General features: G+C 44.1%; 1 protein-coding gene across 8 annotated transcripts in view; it reads left to right on the top strand.

Annotated features, from left to right (window-relative positions):
• Nucleotides 1–18,815, top strand: part of Kdm7a (lysine demethylase 7A) — a 126,717-nt gene that overhangs the window by 49,778 nt on the left and 58,124 nt on the right. For 5 of the 8 annotated variants that reach the window (XM_063286832.1, XM_063286827.1, XM_063286830.1 and 2 more), the window contains one exon: nucleotides 9,785–12,088. In XM_063286832.1, the coding sequence (XP_063142902.1) occupies nucleotides 11,895–12,088 (194 nt within the window). In that variant the 5' untranslated portion in view covers nucleotides 9,785–11,894. Of the gene's footprint in view, nucleotides 1–1,053; nucleotides 2,227–9,784; nucleotides 12,089–12,172; nucleotides 14,239–18,815 lie in introns of those variants that run through there. The other 3 variants (XM_039109016.2, XM_063286833.1, XM_039109018.2) reach the window with 3 other exon arrangements.

Raw genomic sequence — 18,815 nt, 5'->3', positions numbered from 1 at the left:
CCTGCCAAGTACCTCACTGGCCTCGGGATCATCTAAGATCTTGATGCTATTGTGTTGAGATTTTTTCTAGCTGTGGTGTCAATACATTGCTCTCACCATATAGTAGACCTGTTCACGGTAAAGTTACTCATTTCATGCCTGAGCTTAGGGACCTTCTTCCCAGTGTTTCATTTCTTAATGATTTATTTATGCACTTAGCATATAGGTGTGTGCATGTGGAAGTCAGAGGTCTACATGTGTTTATTGCTTTTCTGCTTACTTTTTGAAACAGGGCCTCTCGGTGACCTGGGCTTAGTGACTTGGTTAGGCTGGATGGCCAGTGAGAAAATGCTACCACACTCTTTTTAACTTGGATGCTGGGGATCCAAATTCCGGTCTCTATGCCTATGCAGCAGGCATTTTACCCTCTGAGACGTCCTCCTGGCCTATTTTCCGGTGTTACTTTGATCTATACCTCATTCTTGTTCCTATTTCCTTTCCTTTTAGAATCTCCATCATAGATGCTGGCCTTCCTTCATCTTCTATGTCTCAACTTAAAAAAAAAATTTAAAAATTTTGTGTGTACGGGTGTGTTGTGTCTGCATGTGTGTCTGTGCACTGTGTGTGTGCCTGGTGCCTGTGGAAGCCAGAAGAGGGCATTTAGATCCCTGGAAACCAGAGCCACTGATGGTTGTGAGCCGCCATGTGATGCTGAGAATGGAATCCGGGTCCTCTGGAAGAACAATCGGTGCTCTAACTACTGAGCCATGTCTCTTCAGCCCCACAGTGTCACAACTTGTATTTCCCATTTCCTCTTACTTTTGCATGATGCTTTGGAAAACGCTTTAATTGTTTCTCTTCCAGCCTTAGTCCAGTCTGTACAGCAATGTTGACCTTGAGCTTCTGGCCTTCCAACTTTCACCTCCACAGAGCTGGCATCACAGGCATGTGCCATGACACCTGGTGTATGCAGCTGGGGATTGAACCTGGATCTTCATGCACGATAGGCAAGCACTATGCCTGTTGAGCCAATTCCCCAGCCCCCAATCCGACATTTTGGTCATTGTTTTTTATTTTTTCATTCTTTGATGAACTCATTCACTGTTTTACAAACAGACTGTTTGAGCATCATACTTTTTAAACTCCCCAGTATGTTTGAGGAGCTACGAGGGAACAGAGGGGTGCCTGTTCCATAGCACCTTGCTCCTATTACTTGAAATTTGTTCTCAAGTTTCTCTGAGACTATTCGTTATAATTAAAGAACGATACTTTTATGTTCTTCGATTTGTTTTCGTTGATGATTTCAAATAGGGTCTCCTGCTGTGCAGCCTTGGCTGGTTCACTACCTAGCCCAGGCTGGTTTTGAACTTAGACAGGTCTGCCTACCTCTGCTTCTCCAGTGCTGCGATTAAGACCTGAGCCACCACACCCAGTCTGAGTCAAGATTTGCAGGATGAGTGGTTCTTTTTGTATTAGTTTTGTATTAGTTTTTCAGGTTAGTCCTTCCTTTTATACAGTGTGGGTTTTCTTCCTGTACTCTTTTTGTGTGTCTTCACAGAAGTTTCTATGCATGAGGATATGCTGGGTTTTTTTCCTGCCGTCTATCTGGTTCTCTAAACTGATCCCCAACTGTGGATGTTTAAGTAAGCAAGCAAGGGGGACATTTACAGGCATCTTCCTGTCTGATTCACTGTGCAGCAGGAGGCCAGTCAGTTGGAGAAACTCAATTCCTGAGTGAGGGCATTTATTGTGGAATACTGGAACCTTAGTGTGTCTGAATCTTTGCTTTCTGTTTTTCCTTCCCCTCCTTGTTGGCTGTGGAGGCCTGAGTTATCCTGAGTTCAGCTGAGCTGCCCTTAAGCTCTCCCAGGGCCCTTACTCCTGGTACCCCTTAAGCGAATGTGCAGGCTTCTTCAGCGATCAACCCTGCCTTTAACCAAGCCCCATTGCTCTTTGTAGTTGCCGACCAGTATCTGCACTACTGGGAACTGGGCCGTGTCAGTTCTCTGCCTCATGCTAGACTCAAGGAAACGGAGCGTAGAGCTCAGTCAGTAGTCTGCGTTCTTACAAGGCCAAGAGCAAATGGAGCAGTCTGGGACTTCCACTTAGGAAGGGCGGCTAACAGCCGGCCTCCCATGGGTTCTGTGGCAGTTAGTGAGGGGTCGGAATTCTCATTGCTTGGCTCACATGTTGGCTGGTGCTCCTGATCCCTCTGAGCCCTTCTTAGGAAGAGTCACAGTGATTTTGGTGAGAATTCCTGCTTTCTTTATTAAACCATCAAGTCCTAAATATATATATATATATATATATATATATATATATATATATATATATATATATGTGTGTGTGTGTGTGTGTGTGTGTGTGTGTGTGTGTGTGTGTGTGTGTGTTTTAATGGCAATTTTATCATGAGAACACAAAGATATGATTCGTACACTGTAATGGTTATTCTTCTTGATGTGAGCAATTCCTGCCAAAAAAGCAACTTGAGAGGAAGGTTTACTTCAGTTCACTGAGTCTATTACTGGGCACAGATCTGGGTAGAGAAAAGGGGGTACAGGTGGTTAACTAGCTTTTTTCCTTCTCCACTTTTATTCAGTTTGGGGCCCTGGCACATGGGGTAGTGGGGACATCTTCCCCCTCTCAGTTAAGTAATTCTGGAGACCCTCTTACAGATATACCCAAAACAAGGTATGTTTGGTAATTCCCTAGGAGCCTAGGGTGTTGTTGTTGTTGTTGTTTTTTAAAGATTTGTTTATTTTATTTATATGAGTACACTGTAGGTGTCTTCAGACATACTAGAAGAGGGCATCAGATCTCATTACAGATGGTTGTGAGCCACCATGTGGTTGCTGGGATTTGAACTCAGAACCTCTGGAAGAGCAGTCAGTGCTTTTTTTTTTTTTTTTTTTTTTTTTTTTTCCGGAGCTGGGGATCGAAGCAGTCAGTGCTCTTAACCAGCCCCTGTTGTTTTTTTTCTTTTTAATCTTATTTATGTATATGTAGGTATGAAGGTTAGAGCTGTGTACTACCTTGCCCAGTTTTACTTGAGTTCCTGGAATCTGAGCCTAGGTCCTCATGTTGGAGTGGCAAGCCTCTTTATCTACTGATCTATCTTCCCAACCTGACCTGTGATGTATTTCTTTTTTTTTTTTTTTTTTTTTTTTTTTCTGTGATGTATTTCTTAATCTGATCAAGTTGCAGTTAAAATTAATCATCAAATATATCAAGTGTTGTGAAATGGTTCCTAGTGACAAAGGCAAGCTGTCAGTAACATTATGCTCTAACCAGCCCCTCCCTGCACGATGTCCAGACCCATCCACTACTGGTGGCTGGTTTGACCTTGTGTAGCCATTTTTCTGCTGACTCCACATTTCTAAATAAATGTAGCTCTTTCTTTACATTTGGACATTAGCTGTTGATTTTTTTGCTACTGAAGATTTAACTCTTTTATCTCCTCCTTGTTCTTTTTCCATCTTTAAAAGTTTTAAAATGGTTGGGGATTTAGCTCAGTGGTAGAGCGCTTGCCTAGCAAGCACAAGGCCCTGGGTTCGGTCCCCAGCTCAAAAAAAAAAAAGTTTTAAAATATGTTTTATTAAGAGAAGAGAGGAGAGGGCTGAGGGGAGAGGAGTGAGGGGAGAGGGGAGGAAAAGGGGAGAGGGGAGGAAAAGAGAAGAGGGGAGAGGGGAAAGGGGAGAGGGAGAGGGAGAGGGAGAGGGAGAGAGAGAGAGAGAGCGAGCGCAATGTCATAGCACCTTTATGAAAGTCAGAGGACTTGTAGGAGTCAATTCTTTCCTTCTACTATGTGGGTCTCTGGAATCAAACTTGGGATGTTAGACTTTCTTGGATGAGCCTCTTTCCATCTTGTTTGTTTTTGCTTTTTTGAGACAGGGTTTCTCTGTGTAATCCTGACTGTCCTGGAACTACCTCTGTAGACCAGGCTGGCCTTGAATTCAGAGGCTGCGTCCACCTAATGAATGCTGGGATTAAAATGAGGTGCCCAAACCATCTTTTCCTTTTTTCTTTTTTTTTCTAGAGCTGAGGACCGAACCCAGGGCCTTGCGCTTGCTAGGCAAGCACTCTACCGCTGAGCTAAATCCCCAACCCCCCAAACCATCTTTTAAGAATAGTTATATTCTTTCATTTTTATTTAAACAATAGGGTTTAAGTGCGATGCACACAAAGCCCACAGTGTGCTGTGATAGCTTCCTTCCTCTTACAGTTTTAATTGTTCTGAAGTTAAAGCAGATTTATTTTCCTGCACATTTTTCTAAGTGTTTATTTATGAACACTCCCTACCCTGATGCTCCCATTTACTCAACTCATTCTTATCAGACTTTTTTAGTCTAGTGTTAAAAATGTATTTCCAGGGGCTAGAGAGATGGCTCAATGGTTAAACAGCATAGTCTGCTCTTCTAAAGGTCTGGGGTTCAATTCCTAGCACCCACACAGCAGCTCACACCTGTCTGTGACTCCAGTTCTAGGGCTTCTGACACCTTCAGATGTGATCATAACATTAATGAACATAAAATAAAAATAAATTATGTATATTTTAAAGAGAGCATTTCCAGTGACCTTTTTTGTTTTCAGAGACCTTCATCTCCCATGTAGTCCCGTCTTCCTGTCTGATCTGACAGCTTCTTCTCTGGGCCTGGTGCTCAGCTTTAGTCCTGGGGTTCGTCTTTTCTATTCTGCCGTGTTCATGAATCTTAGCAGGAAGTACTTAAGCAACCAGCATAAACCATCCATCCTTCCTTGAATTGTACTTCCCATTCCTGACCCTGGGTCCCAGTCCCTATGACTAGATCACTATTTTGACATATTCAAGATAATTTAGGTACAGTACCTAACTTTTTTTGTTGTTTTCTTCATGCATGTAAGGTAAGCACTTCACCACACTGAGCTGTATCACCAGCCCCTGTCTAGTCTTTTTATTTTGAAACAAGACCTTAACTAAGTTGTTCAGGTTGGCCTTAAACTCACTTTGAACTGCAAGTTGGGGCTTGACTTTGTTATCCACTTGCCTTATTCTCTTTAGTAGATAGTTACAAGCCTCTGCCACTAAGGCCAGCTACTTTATTCATGTCATTTTTGGTTTTTACAGATAAGGTTTCACTCTGTAGCCTTAGTTGATCTGGAGCTCGATATGTAGACCAGGTTGGCTCCATGCTCACAGAGATCTGCCTATCTCTGCCTCCTGAATGCTGAGATTAAAGACATGTGCCACCATGCCTGGGTCTAGATGATCATATATTATCATATCACATATCCTTGTTGTTGTTGTCATGGTCATAATCATCATCGTCATCATCATCATTGTTATTGGTTTTTCAAGACAGGGATTCTCTGTATGTAGCTCTGGCTGTCCTGGAACTCTGTAGACTAGGCTGGCCTTGAACTCAGAGATCTCCCTGTCTCTTGTCTCCCTCGTGCTAAGATTAAAGGGATACTCCTGCCAGTATGTCAGACCGTCTACTTTGTTTTTTAAAATAGTTTCCTTGGACAGCTGTAGGAGCACATACATTACAAGACCCTGTTTCAAACAAACAAACAAACAAACAAACAAACAAAATCAAATAACTTGGACTGGTAGCACATTCCTATAATCTTAGCACTTGGGAGATGGAGCCTGGAGAACTATCAAGGCCATTCTTGGCTACTAAGCAACTTTGAGGTTAGCCTGCATTGTCTACATACATGATTCTGTCTCAAGACAACAACAAGTTTCTTTTATCAGGAGGCTGAGTCAGGATGGTGGAAAGTTCAGGTGCATGTGCGCGCGGACACACACACACACACACACACACACACACACACACACACACGCATGTGCGCACATATGTATAATGTATATGGTTGCACAAATACTAACTACAGTGCACATGTAGAGGTCAGAGGACAGCTCTGAGTTGTTCTCTCCTTCTTTACATGAGTTCCAAAGGTTAGATCGAGGTCATGAGGCTTGTGCAGTAAGCAACTTTAGCCATCATGCCATCTTGCCCATACCAGCTTGGGTTTCTTGAAGTATACCTGATATATAACAAATAAACTGCACACATTAATGCACAGTTTGGATTTAGGGATGTGCCTGTGAGACTATTGCCACAAGTTGGAGCACTAGACTTATTTGTTTCCTTTGTCTTGTCTTCTTACCCAGGGAGGTTCATCCTACCATCATGGAGGCCCTCACATCTGCTCACAGGTCTCCTTGAGGCCAGTGAGCACATCAGCCTCTTGAGTTTACTATTATCTCCTGGGTTCCACAGGACTGTGCCTTCTTCAGCAAATGGATGAGATGGAGTGACATCATGCAGACCTGTGGCTGAATCTTACCTGTTTCTGTCAGAGTCAGAGGACCACAGCACTACTCACACAAAGGCTGTAGTGATCAGAGAGAACATGTACCATAGTACTGGAAGAGCTCCCGGCATACAATACCTGCTCTATTCTCCAGTCTCTGCTCTCTTTCCACAACAGCTTTCTGTGTTGCTATCAGTTCTTCTATTTCTCTTGGACAATGGCATTTCTCCTTTCCCTGTGTAATGCCTTCTTCCTCCTGTATCAGCTTTCTCTAGCCTCACCACTTTCTACCTTTGTATGGTTCCCTTTGAAACATCACTCAAGAAATGTAAGTCTAGGGTAAGCAGTGCTGGCTGGCATATGCCTTTAATTTCAGCATTCAGGAGGCAGAAGCAGCCAGATCTCTGAGTCCAAGCCTATCCTGAACTACAGAGTGAGCTCCAGGGCAGCCAAGGCTACACAGAGAAAACCTGCCTCAAAAAACTAAAACAACAAAAAAAGGAACAGAGTCTAGGGCTAGAGAGATGGCTCAGCAGTTAAGAACACTTGCTGCTCTTGTACGGACCCAGGTTCAATTCCTAGCACCCACATGGTGACTCACAACCACTTGCAATTCCAGTTCTAGGAGATCTGATGCCCTAGTCTGGCCTCCATGGGCTGTTGTACTGTGGTACACATAAGCTTGTGCATAAATACATACATATAAAAATAAATACATGAATAAATGTCTAGATTCAAGCAGAGAACCTAGGTCACTCAATCCTGTTTCAAATAAGTCAAATGGATTTGTTTCTTGTCTTTTTCTTCTTGTTGAGACAAGATTTCCTGGATAAGGGTGACAAAACCAAACCAGAGGTTGAACAATTTTGCTTTATCATGCATCCACATTACCTCATCTGCCTCACGAATTGTGACTACACTTTCCTTTTTGATTCTAAATATAAAGGGTCCTTTCAGTTGCCCTTATTTTTAGCAAAGCCCAGCTCATCCTAAGCTTTGATCTTCCTGACACCTCTCATACAAATCTGTGCCATAATTCTATATGTTTTTCATTGAGTGCCCCTTTCTCTAAGTGAAAATCTGGGGTTTGGAGGACCTTATTATCAACTCTTCTCTCATGGCCTCTTCCTTTCTGTTATTTATCATTTTCTTTTCTTTTTTTTTTTTTTTTTTGGTTCTTTTTTTCGGAGCTGGGGACCGAACCCAGGGCCTTGCACTTCCTAGGTAAGCACTGTACCACTGAGCTAAATCCCCAGCCCCTATCATTTTCTTAAAAGCAAGAACTATGTTTATATTCCTTTTCTTTCCTTCATGGCATCTACATTGTAAAATCTTATTTTATTTCCCTGGGGGTGGGCATGCTAAGGACTGAACCTAGAGTCTCATTCATTCTAAGCAGGTTGTTCAATCACTGAGCTGTAACTCCAGTCTCCTCCAACTATAGTAAACTCTTTAGTAATTAAACTTACTTTTATTACTATGAGCTAAAGTCATTTTTCATTGTATTTGTTTAAAAGTATCTTTAGGTGTGGTAGTGCATTTTTTTTTCTTTCTTTTTTTTTTTCGGAGCTGGGGACCGAACCCAGGGCCTTGCTAGGCAAGCGCTCTACCGCTGAGCTAAATCCCCAACCCCAGTAGTGCATGCTTTTAATACCAGCACTTAGGAGACAGAGGCAGACAGATCTCTGTATGAGGCCAATCTGGTCTACACACCAAGTTCCATGCCAGTCAGCCAGAGCCCCGTCTGTGATATCTCACTATATGTAGTGAGACTCCATCTCCAATAGTAAGTTAACTATCAAACATATGGAGATACTTTTTTTTTACCTTAATAAGTCCTGATTATTAAGGTTTATTATACAGTTATTACTGTTTTTGAGGTACTTAGTTAAAAAGATAGCTTGCAACTCTGATTTCTTTCCCTTTTCCTGTGAAGCAAAGTACTGAGTGGCAGTTTACATGTGTGCTGGCACCTGCCTTTAATCTCAGCACTCAAGAGAGTCAGACGCAGAGGCAGATCAGTCGTTGTGAGTTTGAGGAGAGATGGAGCTACAAACTGTGTTTCAAATTTCTTTTATTCTCAGTGAACACATATGTGTTCCTGAGTGTGAGGAGGCCAGAGACAGACACTGGGTGTCTTCAACAACCCCCACCTTAGTGTTTGGGACACAGCCTTTCACTGACCCTGGGGCTCACCTGGCTAGCCAGCATTTTCATCTCCCCAGTGTTGAGCTTTTCACTCAGGTGTCAGGGATGGAATTCAGGTTCCCAAGCTTGTGTGATAAGCACTTTACAAGCGGAGCCATCAACCCAGCTCCATATTTTACAACTTCTATGTAATTAGAAAACAACACTCAAGTTTCACATCCCTCTGGATTTAGTGTTAAGGTCTTAATTCATACCGATAAAGAAATGAATCTGAGGTAATAGAATTGAGGCAAGACTCGACTCACAATTTAATCAAACCTACAGCCTTATTAGAAATGACTTATCTATGGGCAGAAAGGCTGATGAAATGTGTATAAGAGATGGTTTTTTACATTTGTTTGTACAGTGTGTCTGGGAAGTGGGAGGGTTTGAGGTACACGCATACTAAGCATGTGAGGGTCATGAGTTGGTTCTCTCCACTTGGGGATAAAATTAAGCTTGTCAGGCTCGGTGACAAGCACCTTTACCCACTGAACCATCTTACCAGTCCATACTTTAAAAATTTCTTTCAAACTCTAATTTGGGATAATTTCCTAGCTGCTGTTAGTCCTCTCTACTACTATTAATAACCAAACAATTATGGATAATTACAGTTAACAGCTATAAGGTTTATTATGTGCTATGAACTGTCCTCAGCAGTTGGTTATCTCATTTAATGAACCCTAAGCTGAGGCAGATATTCTTATCATTCTCATTAAAATGAAAACACTAAAGCTTGAGCAGTTGTCATAGAGATGTGGGTGCAAAATCCAAACCCATGTACGTAATTGCTATGTCTGGAAGCTGCCACAAAAATGTTGGCATTATCCAGAGTTCTACTGTGCATCCTTTTTGCCTCACACTGAACATTTGTGTGTACAGCTTCTTACCACCCCCTTTAATAGATTTTTATCTTTATAGTGTTATGACTTATTTTCTCATCTTTAAAACCTATCTTCATCTCCAAACCCTAGAGTCAATTACGTACACCAAACAGAAATACAGGGGTTTATGAAACTTCTCTTAATGAATTCCATTGAGTAGAGTGTAATGTCTGATTGTCACAGTATTGGGGGCACTTGATCAGATGACTAAAGGTGCTGTGTTGGGTGTTGTCTAGCATCATGGCTAGTTTTTAGTTGTTCTGGTTCTGATGGTTTAACCTCAGGTCTTAGGCAAGCCTAAGCTCTATCTTTAAGTTACACCTGCCTTCCCATTGGAATTACTAAGAATTTTGTGGGAATTTACTTGAAATTATGCATGTTACAATCTTTGTCAAATTTCAATTTATATATCTTGCTTTTTTCTTCTTTCCCAGTCCTGGAATTAACTACTTTGCTAAGGAAAATGAGGAATTGTATTCAGAAGCCAAACTCTGGACTCAGTGTTTTATGGACTCGTTTGCTCACAGATCGTCTGAATGGACAGAGTATGTTCATATTTCTACAAATAGAGACGGACTCTATTACTCGCCTACCAGAAAAGGTGCTCTAGTTTTCTTCTTCCATATTTGTAACTCTCCTTTTCAACAGGGCAAAACCCAGCTCCCTCTTCCTTAGTATGATCACCCATTGAAACAATGTGCTGTCTGTAACCAATACTCTCTCTACTAGGTGTTACTCTTCTAAAGCCAGGTGTGCCTTCAGAGAACACCGTGCCCCAGGCTGCTTTCTGGCTTTAACGTGATAGTTTTGGCTGCCTTTCATTCACTGGTTGTGCAGTCCTCACGCAACCGCTTTAAGACACATTAAATAATGTCCTTTTACGTTTTTTCTTTCCCTCCTTTCTTCTTCTGCCTGAGGTAATTCAAGGAGGCATTATTAGCTATAATTTTTAATAGCTCTTTCAGGAATTGGTCAACCCATGATACATATGCTAAAATTACATATACTTCAAATTCATTGGGTTTGTGTCGACCATGATTTTCAGGCCTTTCTTTTCCTGTGATGTATGTGAGAAACAGTGGTGTAGTACAGAAAGGATTGGACATAGAATGAAGAACCAAGTTTAGTCCCAATTCTGAGACTGTGGTAATTTACTAGGTTTCCTCTACTTAAAAAATAAAGGCTAGACTAAAGCAGAGGTTCACTGCCTGCGGACAGTGAACTGACTCACCTACTCATGTTCCCAAACAAAAGTTATCTAGGGAGTTTTTGCTTTCTCTGGATATAAGTGCTCACAAAAATTCAGCTTCCAAGTTGAATTGATAATCCTTAACATTCTACTCATTATTCTCTATTCGAAATTTGTTGGGTACTTTTATTCTTCAGTTTATCACCTCACATCTGATTCAGCCTCATCTTTGACTAAAAAACAGAGATGGCCTGTGGTACACACACACACACACACACACACACACACACACACACACAAACTCCTAAAGGACCCTTTCTTTTTCTTTTCTTTTTTTCTTTCTTTCTTTTTTTCTTTCTTCCTTTCTTCCTTTCTTTCTTTCTTTTTTTTTTTTTTTTTTTTTGTGGCATCTCCCTTCCCGGGGAAAAGACGTTTCAAATTTTCTCCCTACTTTCCCAATTAGCAGAGCAGAGCAATCACAGCCAAGTTATGTTATTTATAAAAACACCGGTTCTTCATTCCTCTCACCAACTCCATCTCAAGACTGGTTCCCCCTTGGCGACAGATATTAACGGAATTCCTCCTGGAGACAACGTTCTTCCCCCTAGCAGTGGCTCCAATCAACACACAGATTACCAAGTTGCTCTCTGGGAATTTGGGCGCGACGCTTTTGGAAGTTTGAGTGCGTTTCACAAGGCGTTCCTCCACCTCGGGAGGCACAACTGCCTGACGTGTCACCCCGGTTGGGGCCCACGCAGGACGGGGGTGGCATCCTCAGTGGGCGGCTGCTAACTGACGTGAGTCGAGGCGACCCTGGAGGGCTGAAACCTCCTAGCTTCTCTGCTTCAGAACACAGCCACAGCGTCCACCTTTCACACGGCAGGAGCTTCCCCGCAGCCTGGGCTTTTCACTCAGGAACAGGGAAACCCGCTCCACGCACGCTCCCGCCGTGCTCCTCCGTCCGGAGTCGCGCGCCCGTCGCCGCCACTGCGGCGCGTGCCCTCGCGGCGTCTCCGCCCCCTCCCACGGCCGCCAGCCCTTCTGCGGGTCGCTGCGCAGGTCGACGCGGAAGGTGCAGGGAGCGCGCGCCGAGGCTGAGAACGTGCGCGAGAGGCACGGCCCCGCGGAGCGCCGGAAGCAGCCGACAGGCCTCGCGCATCGCGCGCGCCGCCCCCGCCCCTGAGCCGCGACCTTGCTCGCGCGCGCGCACTAAGGCGCCGCCGCCGCTGCCGCCGCCGCCGCCGCCGCCGCCGCCGGGGCTGCTGCTCCGGCTGCTGCAGGAGGCGGCGCTGGCTGGCGGCTGCGCTCGCTCCAGTCGGCAAGCGGAGGAGCGAGCGTGTGTGTGTTTTTTAAAGATGGCCGGAGCGGCGGCGGCGGTGGCCGCGGGAGCAGCAGCTGGAGCCGCCGCGGCAGCGGTGTCGGTGTCGGCTCCAGGTCGGGCCTCGGCGCCCCCTCCGCCTCCGCCTGTGTACTGTGTATGCCGGCAGCCGTACGACGTGAACCGCTTCATGATCGAGTGCGATGTCTGCAAGGACTGGTTCCACGGCAGGTAAATAAACCCCCTTAGTCCCACTGCCGTCGTCTGCGGCCACCGACCAGCCGCCGCCGCTGCCGCTGCCGCCTGCGCCTCCCTCGGGCTGGGCCGCCGCGTCGCGCCCCACGTCCCGACTCTGAGGCACTGAGCCCCCGGGCCGGGCGGAGGCGAGAGCGCCCCCCCCCCGATTGCCCGGCAGGCTGCGGAGCGGAGCCGGTGGGCTCGGCCGGCCCGGGCGAAGAGTCGCCACAACAAACAGGAACAAAGGGGCCGGCGGAGAAGTTGGCAGGGGAAGCCGGGGTGAGGGGGACGCGGCGGGCAGCGCAGCTCGGGTGGCGGCGGAGCGCAGGCAGGCCCGCTGCCCGCCGTCCCCCACTTCCCTGGCTGCTGCCGGCCGCTGTGTCCCGGGCTCCCGCAGCCCCGTGCTTGCCCTCGCCGGCCGCCGCGCTTGCTGCGCTTCCGGGCGGCTGCCGCTCGGTCCCGTCGCGGGTCGCCCCCGCCGCGGGTCCCGTCGCGCCCCCTTCTCTCTTTTATCAAACTTCCTCGCGCGGCGGGACGGGGTGGCGGGACGACGGCACGAGTAAACAGAGCAACAGATGTGGCACTCGCGGCTCGCGAGGTGCGGGGCCCCGTCAGGGCACAGTTTAGCTATCCGCTGGCCCACCCCGCAACACACCCCCTACGGCCGGGGGCGGGCTGTCCGGGCGGGGGGAACGTCGCCGCAGACCCTCCCGGGCGTCGCTGTAGCGCCTCAAACTTTAGACTGAGTGCGTCTTTGGCGACACCCGGACGGCCCGCAGCGGCGGCCCGGGCGCTGCGGCCATCCAACTTTGGGGCGGTGCGGTGGCGAACGATGCCCTCCGATGCTGCCGCCGCACCGCAGGTTTGACGTTTCGGAGAGCTCGGGCCGCCTCCGCAGCCAGGCCGCCGACTCGTGTGTTTTGTAATCAAAGTGTGAGGCTAATAAAGGGCGGCGCCAGAGCCTCTTGACTCCGGCGTGGGAGGGATTCGCAGGCATTTAAACAAAGAAACTAGTTGGGGTTGGGCTCCCAAAGTCCTTATTTGGGTGTTGTGGCAAAGCCTGCGGTCACCTTTAGGTGAGGCAGGTTTTCTGGGCACCGTTGTATGTTGTATCTTGACAAGAGCCCGCTTGGGAGTTATAGCTGATATGGTGACTGTGGTTGTAGGAAGTATCCTTTGATTGACAGCAGGACATTTAAATACAACCTCCGCTCCCCCTCCCCAATTTTACAGAAACAGTGCAGCACCAGGCCAGATGTCTTAGTCTCCCTCTACTGGTCTGGGGAGAGAAAACCATTGAAATTACAGGGTTCTTTCTGTGTTGACAACTAACTACATAGAGTTTGACTTAATTTTCAAGTGCAGTTAAATTTATAGAGTTTTAAAATTACACGACTCTGATAACAGATAGCACCCACAAACTTATCACTTCAAAAGAAGGGTAATATGCTCATTTTTGTAAAAGCAAACTTTAACAGTCTGATAAAAGTCACTTAGTAAAATGTTTTCCTATATTTTGATTGTACATAAAACTGAAATTCGTAGATACCAAACGTTTCCAATTTTATGCCTACAGTCTATGCTCTTATAACATTCCAAGCAACCAGAATTGACTATCCAACATTAAGTTCTAAAAAGAATAAAACAAGAATTAGTTGTAATTACTGAAAAGCTTGAAGTTTCCAGGGAACTAGTTGACAAAAATATATCTCTTTGTGTAATTCAGAGATTAGATAGGTTAATAAACTATAGATTTGAGGTTTTTAAAGCTTTTTTTATTGTAACATGGGTTCTGGTGAGTCAAAACTCAGGTGCTTATGATTAAGCTGCAAGTCCTGTCATCTGAGATTTTTGTTTTTGTTTTCTCCTTCAAGACAGATTTTTAAATTGTGTAAACTTAGCTATTCTGAAGCTTGTTTTGTAGACCAGGCTGGCATTGAACTCAGATTTGTTTGCTTCTGCTTCCCAAATGCTGGAACTAGACACATGTACTACCATGCCCAGTTGCATCTTTTGGTTTTAAATTAGGTGCCTCAATGCTAGAACATGACAAACCTCAGGTGTTTCCTGGCCATTTTTGTCACACATTTAAGTACCAATTTGTAAAGAGCAGTTGAAGAATTTCATCTGTGCAGGTGACTCAGGTGAGTCCAGGGTGTTTTTGACCCCTAATTTTTGAGATGTTAAAGTGGTTCATTTATCAGGCATTAGAAAAGTTAGTTTTATTGCTAGGCCCCATAAAAGTGGTATCTTCTTAGTAAGTATAATTTTTAAATATTGATAATTTAGAACCTATATGCTTTTTTATGATTGGTATTTATTCTAATGAGTCATTTTCTAAAAAGTGAAGTTACTTATGCATTAATTATTAAACATTATTTATATGAGAATTGGTTCCTAAAGTACAGAGAGGTATACCTTTAATACCCATCCTCAGGTTTCCAAAAGTAGTCCATCTGCAGAGGAGCAGAACAGATAAACAGCCTTTATATGAATAATTTTTTTTCTTTTCTTTTTTTTCGGAGCTGGGGACCTAACCCAGGGCCTTGTGCTTGCTAGGCAAGAGCTACCACTGAGCTAAACTCCCAACCCCACATGGATAATTTTTTAAATTTATTCTTTAAATCTGTTATTATTGTGTCCTTATGGTGTGCATGCTCAGACAGTTAGGCTTGCATGCAGGTATCTTTACCAGGCACATCTACTGTATGGGAAACCTCGAAACTTGTCTTAATTTATTTTGGAAAAAAGAAAAAAAGGAAAAAGAAAGATAGGGCCTTCCTTGGTGTAGCTAGGTGGAGACTCAAGCTTTGGTGCTTTCGTAGTGAGCAGGAGTTCTACCCCATAGCTTTCTTAAGCCAACAGGTTGTGATTGTGTACTAGACACTCAGTGAGCTGAGTCAGAGATAGGCAGGATTCTACTAGGGGCTTCTTTCCATCTTAAGCACAGAGTTTTTCCTCTCCAGTTCTGGTGGAAGTGAGGTGTGAAGGTGCTGCCCGCACCTGAGCTCCAGGCTGTATGACTTTGATGTCATCCCATGAACAACAGCATTACTGTTCAAGTTAGTTAAACTCTATGACAGTGTTTGCTGTGTCCTGTTTAGTCATTTATATTAGTCTTTGTAATCACATTCTTTTGATTTTATAAAAAATAAAGAGAAATATAAATAACATATAAGGCCATATTTTTTCATGAATAACTATTTAACATTTGAGGTGTGACTTCTTTATATCATTAAAAGAAAAAATTGGAATTTGCTTTATGAGTTGTTACTTTTTTTTTTATAGTAGGGTATACTTTTGGTCATATTTTAAATCCCATTTGAAATTTGTTTTTGTTGGCTGTATGGCATTCTTTGGTTGTATAGTGTTTAATTCCACAAAAGTACACCGTTTGAAAGTCATTTTCCTATTATTTCTTACTTTGTTTTACTGCTTCTTGAGTTTACTAATGGTAATATGACTTATACTCTTTCTTTTTTTTTTTTTTCTTTTTTCTTTTTTTTCGGAGCTGGGGACTGAACCCAGGGCCTTGCGCTTGCTAGGCAAGAGCTACCACTGAGCTAAATCCCCAACCCCGACTTATACTCTTTTAACCAAAATTTTATGGGTATCTCTTGTTCCTTAGATTAAGTCAAATCAGTTATTACAAGGAAATATTTAGAAGACCTGGCTCATACCAGGTAATAAGAAATTCCTTGAAACTGTTGCTGGTTAGAGATGCAGGTGTTTTTGATGTGACCTGTCTTTGCCAGGCTGTCCCCTGAAAGGGAAATCTGTTTGTTCTTCAGCAGCGCCCCTTCAGTTTCCTATGTTTTTGGTGATATAAAGTTAACAGACAAACAACTTTGGCATTTTATATATAAGTGGAGATTATCAAAAAAATTTAGGTACAATGGCACATGACTATTAGCTTGCATTCTGGAGATGGATGGTGGGGAAGCACAAATTTGATGCTAGCCTGGGATACTTAGTGAAACTGTCTTAAAACAAAACAATCTTTGCCAAAAAAAGTACCCTAAAATGGTTTGTAACTGTCCTCAGATATGACAGTAGACTGCACAAATCTGATACATTCGTAAAGTAGGCATAATAGCAAGCAGTAGAAAGGATGTGCTGTGACTCAGCTGCATGGGCTAAACTCACAGCAAGGTGGATAGGAAATATATACTGCTTTTAATCCCAGGACTTGGGGGGCACAGGCATGCAGGGCTCTGTGAGTTGCAGGCTAGCCTGGGCTACATAGTAAGTTCCAGTCCAGCCAGGCTACATAGTAAAACTGTATCTCCAAACAAACAAACAAACAAACAAAAAAAACCATTTTTTTTTTAAATTAAGAATTGGCCATTTTGGTAGCGGACAAACAAGAGTTTATAATTTCCCCGTCTCCCTTGAATGGAAACGCCTGCTGTGTTGCATCGTTGAGTTGTTTGCTTTAGTTTATAATACACTGGGCGCTGTTCTTGGTGCTAGGAGAGTAGCAGAATACAGCAAAAGCTTCATTCTGTACTAACAAGTTCTAGGTGGGAAGAGTGAGACAAATATGACAAATAAGTAATGTGAGGAAAATTGAGTTGGGGAAAAGGCAGGTCAGGGTGTTGATATTGCCTCTTCTCTGTGCTGAGCTTGTGGAAATCCTTGTGCTTATGATGCTGACAAGTTACTGGGCCAGAGAAAAAAGAAGTCCAATATCCTGAGTGTGGGCCATGCTTGAAATCTTCTAGGAGAGTCAGAACACCCATCTGGAGCGAAGTAGAAGAGACCACTGTTGGTTTCGTAGGCCAGGGCTAGTTAGTACTTTGAATCCTTGTGTGTGTGTGTGTGTGTGTGTGTGTGTGTGTGTGTGTGTGTATGAGAGAGAGAGAGAGAGAGAGAGAGACAGAGACAGAGAGATAGACAGACACACACACACAGGTTCCTCTCGGATTGAACCTGAGGCCTTACCCATTTGAGGCAAGCCTTCTACCTACCATTGAGCTATATATATATCCCCAGTTCTCTTTATTTTTTAAATTTCAGTCAGGGTCTCACTAAGTTGCCTGGGCTAGCCCTGAACTTATTCTGTAGCCAGACACACCTTGAACTTGTGGTCTTCCTGCCTCGACCTCCGAGTAACTAGGAATACAATCTTTTCCCATGAGACCCAGTGTTTTAATGTCTTATATTATTTCCCCCCCCTGAGGTTTGAATGGAGAAATTTGTACTTGGGGATAGAAGAATTTGATTGGGTAATACTGTTGAATGGGAAGTTCTCAGATACTTGTTATGCAGAGCTCCAGGAATTCATCCAGGACTTGTACTGAATGCTTTAACCAGTCCTAGGCACTGTTAATTAACATATTTAGTTTTCACATCTTGGATAAGTGTTGTTATTATCATCCACATTTTACAATAGGAACCCAAGGGATAGAATTAAATAACCTTTCCAGGATGTAGGACAGGAAGGTGAGATAGTATTTGATCTTAGCACAGCTCTGTGGTCCTAAGTCTTCTCTGGGACTGTAGCTAGCCTAGGAATTGGTTTGTCTGTGTTGGAGGTGTGCAGACAGAATAGATATTCCAGAGGGAGATAGATGCCTGAAGACAACTTACTATCTTGGTTCTTTTAAGGAGAGATTATTTTGAGGGGCAGGACAGATAGCTCCCTTGTGCATGCACTCGCAGGAGACACACATTTGGTTCCTAGCACCAGTGTTGGGTGGTTAAGAGCTCTCTATAACTGTATAGCTCCAAGGAATTGGATGCCCTCTTCTGGCCTCTGGGCACCTCCCACACACTACAAATAAAAATAAAACTTAACAAAAAAAATTTTAAGTGAAATATGTTAAAATTATAAATGCCTGGGGGGGGAGTCAGAATATTTATTAATAAAATATTGGCAGCTTTCCTTATTTAACTGCTTTTATCCTTGTTAGAAGTGATTTCTTATTGGGGAATATTTAGCTTTCCTTGTTTTTTTTTTGTTTTTGTTAAATAGGAGTTGGCAGAGGTAAGTGGATCTCTGAATTCAAGGTCCTGGTCTAAATATCAAGTTCTAGGCTGGCCGGGAGTATATAATGAGACCCTGTCTCAAACAAACAAACCCTACCCCAAAACAAACAAACAAACAAACAAACAAACAAACATTGCAGGGTGAGGACGAGTGTAGTGGCTTACACTTGTGATCCTAGCACCAAGCGCTGAATTCAAGGATTCTCACCTCCCACTCCACTGATGGACCTGCCCAATAATGACACAAGAGATTATTGTTCATTGTAGGTTAGGCACTATAGTGGGGAACCTCCCGACTAGCCTTGTCTAACTTAAATAAACCACACTATTCTAGTCCATGTCTGCCACATAGCCCATTACCTCTCGCTCAGCTCTGGGACCTGTCATTCTGGTGAATTCTTCTGAGCCTGAGTCTTCTCATGGAGCCCGGAAGTCCCACCATTCCTCCCCTGTTTCAGCTATTGGCTGTCAGTTCTTTATTAAACCAGTCAGAAGGGGAGGGAAGTGTGTATTTACAAAACACTGAGGCAGGTGATGATCTGTGCAGGTACAGAAAGCAACCTTTGAATAATACAGAGACAGCCTTACACAATGCACAAAATGATCACCCCAACACCACTCTGTAGCCCCCTTCCTCAGTAGGGATTGGAATAATTTTTTTTTCTTTTCTTTTTTTCGGAGCTGGGGACCGAACCCAGGGCCTTGCGCTTGCTAGGCAAGCGCTCTACCA

This window comes from Rattus norvegicus, chromosome 4 (genome assembly GCF_036323735.1).
Source record: "Rattus norvegicus strain BN/NHsdMcwi chromosome 4, GRCr8, whole genome shotgun sequence".
Taxonomy (NCBI): Eukaryota; Metazoa; Chordata; class Mammalia; order Rodentia; family Muridae; genus Rattus; species Rattus norvegicus.
Note: the sequence above shows the minus strand (reverse complement) of the source record. Positions and strands in the feature narration are given on the sequence as shown.